Below are 12,306 nucleotides of genomic sequence, written 5' to 3'. Positions count from 1 at the left end.
CGCACACACTGTGAGGGGTGGCTGCAACCCACCTCGGCACTTCGTGCTATCAGTCTCTCATCACTGGGTGCACAATGCAATTTGGTGATTTTTTTTTTTTTTTTTTCCAGTAGAAAAGGACAGAGATGATAGTAATTTTTAACTGCCTGTTCATGTAGCTGTCGGGTCAATGAGAGCTACTTCTCTTTCCAAGATGGGCTGAGAATTCCCCTGCTGTTCTCCCCCATGTCCTTCCTGGGTGCAGAGAAGGAAGGTTTCTAGAGAGACCCTGGGCACTGAAGAACAACGCTTTGTTTCTTCCCAAGCACGACTCTTTACTGTTCTCTCCATACTCAGAACAGAGTAGTCTGGGGTGGAGGAGCTAGCTAGTGAAAGTGTTTTTCGTGAACATGTGAAACCTATAATATACTGGGGTCAAAGGGCTGCACCACGGTCCGTCTCCGAAGGAAGTGGGAGGTCCCCAAGATTACACACCGTCTGTAGCCTCACCTGAGCTATATTTATTTCTCTATTTGCCCTTTGGGGAGCACACTTTGGAAACGACAAAAATAAATCTTAGCCTGTAACAGGCACATGTGCAAAGGCCGCCCCAGCCCCACCTTCTGTTTAGCTCTTGGAGACTCGCTGATGCCTGGGTTCTGTCTCCCCTGCAACCGTCTCCCGCTCCCCATGCTTTTACTGTGGTGTATGTGTGTGTGTGTTTTATTTTAAATCCATAAGGTAATTGGTTTTCTACAGGGCTAACTGAATTTCTCCAATTTAATTTGCAAAGATGCTCCCCAGGAACCATTACAGCGCTCGCTGTCCTCCAGATTGGATTATTGGCCTCTCTGGGGCTGCTGCATTCTGAGTCAGAAAGCGGGGCCCAGCCCCGTAACCTGATTACCTGAGCAGCGGAACTTCTTGCTCTTGATCTGGCTGATGCGCTTGTTGGCGAGTCGGCGCGGGCTGCTGCAGCGGGCCCCGCTTGTCTCAATGGGGTTGTCCTGGAGGTAGTCGGCCAGCCACTTCAAGTGGCAGTCGCACACAAATGGGTTTTGGGCTAAGTGGCTGCGAGAGGATGGGGCTGTTAATCAGGAGTGACCCATGGCATCTTGCTCCACTACCACCACCCTGCCTCGCGCTGGGCCCTGGCAATCCACTGCAGGGATTGGTCTCCCGCCTCATCGCCCCAGGAGGCCTTGGGGCCTGCTACTTTCAGACAGGGCTCAAAGAGGGGGTCTGAGGCCCGCTGTCTGCAAAAGACAGTCACAGATGCAGCTAGCATCTGGTCTGGGGAATCGGTCTCCCAGCTCTTCCCACCTGGGGCAGGATCCACCACCGATCGCTTCTACTCTCACCCACGCCAATTCTGACAGGCACACCCAGTCGCAGGCTTGGAGTTTGCACTTGGGGTAGAATGCATTTTATTTCTCCAAGCTCAGTGATACCAGGCACATAAAGCAGCTGGCACGGCGCCTGGCATATGGTGGGTGTTCCATATATAGTAGCGGGTATTGTTGTAATTATCCTTATCATCATAAGAGCACCATGGGTCTTGCTTCCCCTGGCTCAGTAAGAAAAACTGTGAAGCACCGAACACAGTATTTGGCACGTGGTCGGCGTCAATATATAGCAGCTGCTCTTACTGCGTCTTGGTTCCTGTCTCTGGCTACAGGGGCAACAAGCACCAGATGACTTACAGGGCCTCCAGAAGCCCCCAGGCTAATTGCAGACCTGGGCATGGGGCCAAGGTCTATGCCCGAGGCTGGAGCCATCAAAAACTGGGCTGAAATCTGTACTTGGAGGTCATCTATTTAACTGAAATATTGATGAATACCTTTAGTGCATGGAAGTGAGGAAACACTTCCCAAAGAGGAAGAGTGCCCACCTCAGAGGCTTGGTTTTGCAGGGTGGAGGGGGTTAAGGTGGGTGGGCTATTTGCAGAAATGGAGTCTGCTCAGTATACATTGACCACAGGGGTTACAAGGGGAGCTCAGGACCTCCTGCGCCTGAATTCAAAACCTGCTCCTTACTAGCTGTGTGACCTTGAGGAAGTTACCTAACCATTCTATGCCTTGGTTTCCTTACATAGAAATGAGGGACAGTAACAGCACCAAGTAGAGTCATTGTGAGGCTTAAGGGTTTTAAGACAGGGTAAGTACTCCGTGTGGTGTCAGGCACAGTGTAGGTGCTTGGCACTGATAAGCTATTCCTATTTTTATTATTCTAGCTTCATCTTCTGCAGGTTCTAGAACTCCTCCTGGATGTGCTCATGCTGCCCTCATTTGGGTGTTTTCCATGATGGGCATGTGGGGTCTCCTGCTGCTTGGGCACCCACTGGCACCCGAGGCAGTGTACTCACAGCGTCTGGATGGACTGCAGAGGGGCGAAGAGCCCCTTGCTGATGGTCTGCAGCTTGTTGTCATACAGGGAGAGCAAGTTGAGGTTCTGCAGGTCCTGAAACGTGTTCACCCGCAGGCAGTTGATCTTGTTGGCATTGAGGAGGCTGTAAGCAGAAGAGAGCCTGGTTAATTCACTAATCCTGGTAATGACCTACGGGGCAAGGGTTGCATCTGCAGGGGATGGGCTGCAAAGCTCCCATCACTCATCCTTGCAGCCTTCAGCTCCTGCTGCAGAACAGAAAAAGAGAGAGACCTGCCTTCCTGTGTCTACCGAAACCCCAAACACTTCTGGGCACCTGCACACACTGTCACCACAGATACTACGCCACACACTGCTCTTACTTGGCACATGCTCTTGCACCCGTGACCTTGAAGGAAGACCTGAAAAGGCACCCTAAGTACTTCACTTTCTGTTTTAGGATTCAGAGCTTCCAGAAATCGGAAAGGAAAAAAAAAATCATTTGGCATAATTGTTTTAGAGCTCTAGTTGACTGACTACAGGCAATTTGATTCAGAAAATTCCTTACGGTTCTTTTGGGTCACTGATCCTACTGGAAATCTGATGAAAGTTACAGGTCGTCCTCCTGGAAAAACTGCATCTATGTGTAGGCAGGCACATGTGCATACATATGGATTCTGTCACATGCACGTGTGCACACCCACACAGAGCACAGAGCTCCATGTGGTTTGACCTTGGCCCTTTCTCCAACCTCAACCTAACCCCACTCACCCCAAACTCACTACCCTTGAGTGCCACCACTGCATTTTTTTTTTTTTTTTGAGATGGAGTCTTGCTCTTGTCACCCAGGCTGGAGTTCAATGGTGCAATCTCGGCTCACTGCAACCTCCACCTCTCGGGTTCAAGCAATTCTCATGGCTCAGGCTCCCGAGTAGCTGGGATTACAGGCACGCACCACAACAACCAGCTAATTTTTGTATTTTTACTAGAAATGGGGTTTCACCGGCCGGGCGCAGTGGCTCAAGCCTGTAATCCCAGCACTTTGGGAGGCCGAGACGGGAGGATCACGAGGTCAGGAGATCGAGACCATCCTGGCTAACACGGTGAAACCCCGTCTCTACTAAAAATACAAAAACTAGCTGGGCGAGGTGGCGGGCCCCTGTAGTCTCAGCTACTCAGGAGGCTGAGGCAGGAGAATGGCGTAAACCTGGGAGGCGGAGCTTGCAGTGAGCTGAGATCCGGCTACTGCACTCCAGTCCGGGCGACAGAGCAAGACTCCGCCTCAAAAAAAAAAAAAAAAAAAAAAAAACCAAAAAAAAGGGATTTCACCACATTGACCAGGCTGGTCTCGAACTCCTGACCCCAGGTGACCTTCCTGCCTTGGCCTCCCAAAGTGCTGGGATTATAGGCATGAGCCACTGCGCCCAGCCCCCCACCACATTTTCGATCCTCAGACACACCAGATTTTTCCCTAGGACTTTTGAACACCCTCTTTACCTTCTTTCAGAAGGGCTGCCTTCTTTTCCTGCTTTCCACTGTAGCTCAAATGTTCCCTCCTCAGAGAAGCCTGCCCTGACCCCCTCATCTACATTGGGACCCTCACTCCGTTTTCGTCTCTCACATCCCCCCGTTTATTTCCCTCCTGATACTCATCGCGATTTGTGATTTTAGGATATTTATCATTTGCTTTCCACACAGGATTAGGAACTCTATAATGGCACCAATTACAGCTATTTTATTCCTTCCTTTCTTTTCAGTGCTTATTCTTTATTAAGATGTATACTAAACTCCACATGCAGCTTCAAGGCCCTCACTTCTCTAAGGCAGCACCCATCCCTCACCCCTTCCAGGGTCAGCCTTCTTATCCACGAGGAAGCTGTTTTAAGTTCTTCAGACTCCCTAAAAAAGCATCATAGGAAGCTACCTTTGGGTGGAAGTCTGGGAAAACAGAGGATGCCTTGAGGGTGACAGGCAATTTTCAAGAGCAGGGCTGGCAAGTCAAGCACATTGAGATCCTAAGAATTACCTTTACTGATCCTAGACCGACTAGGTGTGCCTTGCAGTCGATGTAAAATCATTTCTTACCCCCTCTCAAATGAAACTGGGGGAAGGGGAAAATAAACTAACCAGCAGAAATGTTGAATTTCAAAAATTTTACTTTCAAGGCTGGCTCAGCCCGTCCCTGGTGGGGAATGACCCATGAGATCCATGCCAGGCTGGCCTGCCTCAGGAGTCTCTCCATACCAGGACCCAGGGGGACTGCAGTTGGCAATGGTGGGGCTGTCCATGGTGCTAAATCACCCATGCCACCTCTCCCTTGCTGCAGCCCCCATACTCCCCATGGTCCCAGTGCACCCCGCATGCAGGCAAGCAGCTGTGGCAGTGACAAGTGGAAGAAGAACTGCCTGTTTAATCTGGCTAATAATGGGCAAGGTCCCAAGGGTTCACACAGATGTCCTCCTGCCTGGCAGTGGAAAAAAAAAATGCTCATACTGCTAGAATACTGTGTTTTCCAAAGTGCTTTCCCAACATCCCATTATTCTCAGAACCTGACTCACAAGTGACAGGGGAGGAAACTGAGGCTGAGAGTTTGGCGGGTGTTTTCAAGGTCACACATGTTTCTAGGGAGCATGAGAGAAGTGGTTACGATAATTGAGGTCTCTAGAAGGCTCAGTTTCTTCTTTATGAATGTCTTGTCTACCCATCCTATTGGTCTATACTCTTTGCAACATCCCTCCCCACTGCAAATTCAAATTCCTATGCTTTGTGTATTAAATTTTAGTCAATGTCACTGCATTTTGGGGGCATTTGAAGGAAATATGATAGAGCAGAGAAACAGGGAGGAAAGATGGAGGACTCAACAGGGCCCAGCAACCAGGGCTCAGGAACGGACCCCTCACACACAGAGTGTTTTGATTTTTTTTTTAAAGTACACACATGGTACGTGTTTTGTTCTAAACCTTGACATTCAGGGCCTTCTGAGTACATCATCTTGTCAGGAAATACTGAACTATTCAGTACACAACAGGTCAGAGGTACCTATCCAATGGCCTGAGGATGGAATCCTTATTGCAACATTTTGCATCATGCCACATAAATAAAATGTGTTTATTCAATCCTCGTGTTTTAAAAATTGGAAAATTTCATAACACACACACACACACACACACATACACACCACACCAAACCACATTTCTATTTTCTCTTGAAAAACAAAATTCAGGAGCTCAGGCAACCCTAGGTTCCCTGGAGGCAGCCATGGAGTAGCTGCCCCCTTTAGATAGGACGTATGCTCTCTATTTGCCACAGTCCTCACTATTCCCTATTGTGTCTCCTTCACTAGTTTACTTGACCTTCTTTGCCCTTAGTGGTCATTTAGGTTTGCAACCCCAGTGCAGATTCATAAGCCCAATTGTAGCAATTCGTTCTAGGGCATATTAGGCACTAGACAAGGACGATGGCCATGGGGAGAAAGAAATGGCAACTTGACTTGCCTTCATACAAACAGAATGCCACGCTGGCAATCCTTCTCACTCATGAGGCCTATTTAGGCTCTTTTTTTCTCATCCAGATGCTCCTTTGTTTCCTATTGCTCCTAGATCTCTCAGCATGGGATGTTTCTTCAAGTATGTAAGGCACCAAAACAACCCAGGCTGGCAGAATCACTAGGCAAAGATAGCCCAAGGCGCAGAGCTCATGAAGCATGGAGCAAAAGAAAACACAAAAAAGCAGAGTCTCCTGGTCACTCATTCTCTCCCGGGATGCTTGGCTCCCTCAGGCAAGGTGCGTAGGTGCAGAGAGAGATAAAATTAAGCTGCTTATCTAGAATTAGATGCTGAGGACAGCCTCACTGGTCCCCAGCATCAGCAAGATCTAACAGCCTATCCCTGTGTCCTGTTTCCTTTGGGAGGAAGGCTGGCAGTTAGTGAACTCAGCCTGGTTTCCATGAAAGGAGCTCTTAGCTATCTGGTACATGGACAAGAGCTGGAGGGGAATTTTAAAAGCATCATATTATGGAGCAAACAGAGAGTAAACAAACATTTGAAATGAAGTTTAGCAGTTCTATAAGGAATCCGGAACACAGGCCTCCCTCTTTCACCAGAGGGATGGATTCTCCCTCTTTGCAGCAGAGATTCCAGGATGCTTTCTCTGTCCTGGTTCATCCCCATTTCAGGAGCAGTGGTGTACCTGCTGTGTGAAATGGTAGTAATTCAGCATCCTCTCTAGAGACTACATCTCTGTGTGCTTTTCCCAGGCAGTTTCCAGGCACTATCTTATTTAACCCTCACAATGGCACTATGATTATCTTCATTATTCTGATAAGAAAACTGAGGTTCAGAGTGGTGTCAGACTCAACCAAGGTCCCTCAGCAATAAGTGAAGCTCCAGCCTGTTTCACTCCAAAGCCATCTCTTATCTACTTTTTAAAGTCTATATTCTCTTTTCCATTTTCCCTATGTGTGAAGAGCAGCTATTTTTGCTAGCCTTGACTGTCCCTGGGTGTGCTTCAGGTGGACAAAGGTCTGGTTGGGTTTGGAAGACCCTGCTTGCCTCTTGGGAGTGCAGAGGCACCTGAAGTCCTCCTGACTCCCAGGAGGGAGCCTTAGTGTGGGATGCTGATCAAGCCTTCATTGGCACAAGGTGGCAGGTCCTTTATTGAGTGGCTGGCACCTGTATGAGGCAAGGCTTTCCCCTTCAGGATCACTGACTGAATGCCGATGTGGGAGCTGATATGCCTGACTCTGTGCTCCCCTCACTCTGAGCAGGCCAGGGGACAACCGTAGGACAGAGATAATAGCAATAGCACGCAAGGTGGGATGTCCCAGCTGGCCTCATTCAAGAGGCTGCCTGGTACTCAAATTGACAACTGTGACATCCCAGCCAAAGACCTCACCTCAGCCCCATCTGCTGGTGGGTCCAGTGAGTCAGGCTGGACTGCCTGGTGAATTCTGTGTTCATCAGTATTTCCCCAGATGCAGATCCAGTGATCTTTCGGGGCCACCTGCTCCAGATCTATCTCTCAAAGGACCCTCGGAGATCATATAAATGAAAAGAGAGGGAAGGCTGAGATGATCCAACTAGGTGAACCACAACCACCAGGTGAACAGCAGGGGCCACATGGCCTAACAGGTAATGCATATTAAACACTTCTCAAGGCCAGGTACCCCCATTTAATCTCCCTTTGACAGGTGACACTTCTGGGACTCAGAGAGCTTAAATAACTTTGACCAAAGTTCCACAACCCGTAAGAGGTAGGACAGTATTTGGACTCATGCCATCATAGCCCAAAGATTTTGTTTCCAATCATCATGCTTCCCTGAGAGCCAGTCCCCTCTCACTAAGGGCCTGAGGGAGCCATCTGAGGCTGATGGGAGGCGGTGGAGGCACTCTGTTTGTAGCCACTCCCATTAACGCAGCAGGTGATTTTACAATAAGGCAGAACAACAACAAAAAGAGCCGAGCTCCCGTCAGAGGAAATTAAGGAGAGTGGCACATTGGAGAGTGGGAGTGCATGTACAGCACCTTCTAAATTTATTTCTAAGTGTGAGCTCTAGGAGGCCCTCTGCCACCCCCTGCCTTGGAGCACTTTCGGCTGCCACATATGTTCCACGTCAAGAGGTATTAGCACTCAGTCCATTGACTAACCAGCATAGCTGTGCTGCTGAGAGATCTTGCTTTCTGGGAGCTGTGGCCTTCAGGAAAAGCAAAGCAGGAAACAGAAGCCACTGGGAGTCAAAAAGCTAGAGTTGGAGGAGGAAAATGAAATGCCCATGTCGGGGCTAGGGAGAACCCTCGTGACTCAAGTCTTTCTGCTAGGAGGACCAGGGCTGGCCTGTGCAGAAAAGTCCCAGGTGTTCTCATCACTAGTAGCAGCTTCCAGTTTCATTCATTTCGGGTCCAGGTGGCATGGGGAGATGGCCCACAGGAAGAAAACCAGCTCCATTCTGATCCACTAAAAGGACCCACCACACCCACAGGCCTTTTGTGCAAAGTTTGGAAAACACAGACATCTGGAGTCAGGCTTAATGATCAATTGCATCAAAATCACTTTGGCAACTCCAGCAATTCACATGTTGACTCAGTGGCCCAGTGCAATCATTCTGGTGGCATTTATATTCTCCACACTTGACCAAGGGTCTGTGGAGGACACTGGTCATGTTGTTCCTCCCACTTCTATGGTATTTGTCTAGAAATGCCAAAAGCATATTCCAAACTCCAGAGAGCAAGGCCTCCTCAGAAAACTGGTGCCAAGAAAGAATGCAGTGGCCCTTCCGGGAGAATGGATGAAGCTCTTCCAGAAAAGACTGTGGGATGAGAAGATGGGCCCAGGCTCCTGCCAAGAGAGATGCTCTGCGGGCCTTCTTTTCCTAAAACCGAGATGGGGTGTCTGTTTCTGTTTCACGAACACTCAGATGCAGATACACAACAGGAGAAAGATGGCACCAACAGGCATCCGGCATAACCCTTTCTCTAGCTCCTTTAGTAGGAGAATTTATAAAAAGTGCGTTATAAAGGCTCTTTGTTATTTAAAAAGTATTCTGTGTTTCCCTGGAAGTAGTTATCACCTCTACACATTGGCATGAACCCTTAGTGAGGACACCAACTAGGGGAGCTATTCTGTACCCCTAATTAAGCTACAGGATATAGAGCCAAACCTCACGCATTAATATGCCTTCCTTCTTTTTATTTCTCTAGTATTAATCCTCTGTCGTCCTGAATTTCTTTATCTATTAATTGTAACAATGGCCACTCTCCCACCTTAGAACATTATGTTATCATCCTTTCCCTATAAAATGTGGGGATTAATTTAGACCTTCAGCAACCTACTGAAGCTGGATGTGGGGAAGAACCCAACGAGAGCTGATGCCACGAATTCTGACCCTGCCCAGAATCTTCTCCATGCTTGAAAATAGGTGCTCTAGGCCACATCTTGCTAAACACCCAAGGGGAAGCAGGAGGAGCCCTCTAAGTCCCAACTAGGGGCAACAGTGACTCTTCCCTTCTCTCCTATTGGTGACTGCACTGCTTGTCAATGGCTGTGGGTTGTCATGGCGATTCCTGATGCAAGAGTAACCAGGCATGCAGCAACACCATTGGGCGGCCTGTCTGAGAAACAAGACCTCTTTCTACCCAGATACACAGGAGGGTGCTAGGAACGGGCTGTAAGCCACTGGGTTTTCCTAAGGGAAACAGATGAAAGCTGAGATTCCCAGAGACCAGAGAGGGAGAACTATGATTTGGTTACCAGATCAAGTGACCTCACCTATGGTGACTTGCCCATTCCTTCCCTCATGACTGTTAGAGTGGTAACTTTCCTATCTGATTGCCACATGGTTACCAATCAGTCCTTTAGATGGGGTGAACCATTCATTCAATGACTAGCATGGATTCCAGAATTTAAGTCTACCCAAGGGCTTCCCAGGTACACAAGAGAGGAAGAACCCCTCCCTCAAGAACGCATCGCCAAGTCAGTCTGCTTCTTCTGCTGGAGAGAATTCTCATTGTCCCACCTCGACTGGGTCTCTAAGCATAAGCAGCTCCTTGTCTATCCTCTCACAGGGATCAGGGCAAACATTAGAGGGCTGATGACAATGAACCAGAGAAAGTTCCACGGACACAGAGCCGTGAATTATGCTGAGCCATAACAAAAGGAGTTGATCTGCAGTTCAGCAGCACCCTCTCTGTGGCTTGAGCCATTGAGAAATTCTTGCTCTGCATATCAAAAAACTGGCTCTGCAGATCTTTCCGTGACTGGGTGAAGCAGACGCCTCTGGATGGATGTGCTGTGGTTAAGGCATGGACTGCCCAGGTTCCAATCCTGGTTCCATCATGCTAAGTGACAATGGTCAAGTCACTTAACCCTCAGTTTCCCCATCTGTAAAATGGGCCTTTCCACAATACCTTCCTCTTAGCATTGTGGTAAAGATTAAATGAGATGATGCACATGAAATCACTTAGCAGTTTCAGGTCCTGAAGCATATTAAGTATTCAATAAACGTTAGCTGCTATTATTAGCAGAAGTAGTTCTTGTGAAACAGCTGGTGGGGAAAAGTGAACTATAGGGAGTGAAGTTTTGCTCACTGCTCTGTAATTGGCATGTTGCTTGGCAAACTCCGAGAGCCTCAAATGGTCTTGTCTGCCTTCCAAGAAAATTAAACAACAGGTGCTAGAGTTGTCTTAACTTATTCCAGCCCGAAGACAGTCTGGTTTGGTTTAAGACCACCTGGAGTGGGTTTAAAAGCTTCCACCTCAAATGACTGCCCTCCCTACTTAAGTGACTTTCCTATGCATGTCATGTGATCGATGAGCACTAAATGAACGCTCCTTACTCCCTGGAGGGGAGCTGTAACAACGCAGCTTGCAGCTGTCCATCAGCGGAGGAAATGACAGCCTTTTCCTGCTTTAGGGAGGATGGACCTCTGAGCTACAAGGTGAGGGATCTCAGGGCACGATGGCTGGCTGCCCACAGAGGATCACCATCTCCACTGATGTCCCAGGAGCCTATGAGCCTGGGTGGGCAGGGCAATGCAGAGGAGCAAGACCGTTCACCCTGAGCTTCCAGTGAGGAGGAAGACAGGTAATTTAATCTCTAATAACTGAGCTGCTCCCACCCCTGGAGTTGGGATCATGTGCCAAGTGATATGTCCTGTTCTCACCTTGGGTTCTGAGATGCCTCCATGTGGGATATTTCAATTCTAAACATCCTTCCTAGTGTCCAAATGGGCACCAACTCACTTCCTAGCAGCCAGTTTTAAGGATGGAAGCTGCCAGATTACCTTGCATCCCCAAAAGACAATAAGGGTTGCTAGTAACAAACAATAAATGCATGTTTATACAATGAATGGCTGCAGGAACTGAACACGTTTAGGATTAATTATAGGAAGACATACTAGCTATTTTCAAACATCTGAAGACAATGATAACAGACTTTTCTGAGTTTTCTAGAAACCATTACTGATGTTTAGTATAAGAAAGAGCTTTCTCACCTTCCAACTAGGCAGTGAGGACTTATCAGAGGAACCATCAGCAAATGAGTGACAGGAGGATTTGTGAGAGCGTGCATGGGAGGGATTCCTGTCCTAGCCAAGTAGGAGGCTGTGCTTGGAGCCCTGAGATTCCTTTGAATGCTAAGATTTTGGAACTTAAACTGAAGGGTGTAACTCTTGTGAGGCTCTAGGGGACCAGGGACAGAATATCATGTTTAGGACACATGAGGCTTGTTCCTTGTGGATGCATTTACTGCAGCCTCTAAAAAACGGAGACATTCTCTCCAGAATGGCCAAGAATTTTGGGCATTTGCCCAAAGGAACACACCAAGAAAAACTCCCAGGAGGCTGGCTGTGTACATACTGGACTGGGCAAGTTTGATAGGATGGCCAAAAAGTCTAGAGCAGTAAGGGAAGTGGGGAGGCAGGCAGGAGAACCAACTACAATGTACCCACTTTGTTATAACCAGCATCACCGCAAGTGCCAGCAAGGAAATCTCCAGGGCCACTTCGTGTGGCAGAGGCAGTTCAGCTTTGCAAGTACCTATAATTTGAGAGATGGAATGAGAAGAAAAAATGCAAACCTCTCACAAAGAGCCTCTGAGTCAAAGGAGAGGAAAATTACCCTGACTACCAGGGTATTCTAATCAGAGCCTTCTTAATGGTGTCTCCAGTCTAACAGGGAGAAATCCAATCTACAGCAGGCTGAACACTAAATTAGATCAAATCAGGGCCTGCTTTCCAACCACCCAATGGCAGGTCAAAACCCAGTGACAGCTACTTGAGTCCCAGTGACTGGTTCTTTCTGGTAAGGCCTGCCTGAGTTGTGTCAACTCTTGGTTTCAAGAGAGGAGAGATGCTTCCTCTTTAACCCAAGCTACTTGATTCCATCTGCTCAAAATGGTGACATTAAACTGGAGTTGCCTTCCCAACCCATGCAAACTCCTGTTAGTTCTATTAACCTCACGACTGCTATC

General features: G+C 48.1%; 1 protein-coding gene across 5 annotated transcripts in view; it reads right to left on the bottom strand.

The window, feature by feature from the left end:
• SLIT3 (slit guidance ligand 3) overlaps positions 1-12,306 on the bottom strand; it is a 630,484-nt gene that overhangs the window by 104,948 nt on the left and 513,230 nt on the right. For all 5 annotated transcript variants that reach the window (XM_023218903.1, XM_023218901.1, XM_023218904.1 and 2 more), the window contains 2 exons: positions 2,345-2,488; positions 887-1,050 (listed from right to left, as the gene is read on the bottom strand). In XM_023218903.1, the coding sequence (XP_023074671.1) occupies positions 887-1,050; positions 2,345-2,488 (308 nt within the window). The remainder of the gene's footprint in view (positions 1-886; positions 1,051-2,344; positions 2,489-12,306) is intronic.

The sequence above is a fragment of the Piliocolobus tephrosceles genome, chromosome 4, assembly GCF_002776525.5.
Source record: "Piliocolobus tephrosceles isolate RC106 chromosome 4, ASM277652v3, whole genome shotgun sequence".
Taxonomy (NCBI): domain Eukaryota; kingdom Metazoa; phylum Chordata; class Mammalia; order Primates; family Cercopithecidae; genus Piliocolobus; species Piliocolobus tephrosceles.
This window is presented reverse-complemented; position numbering and strand designations above follow the sequence as displayed.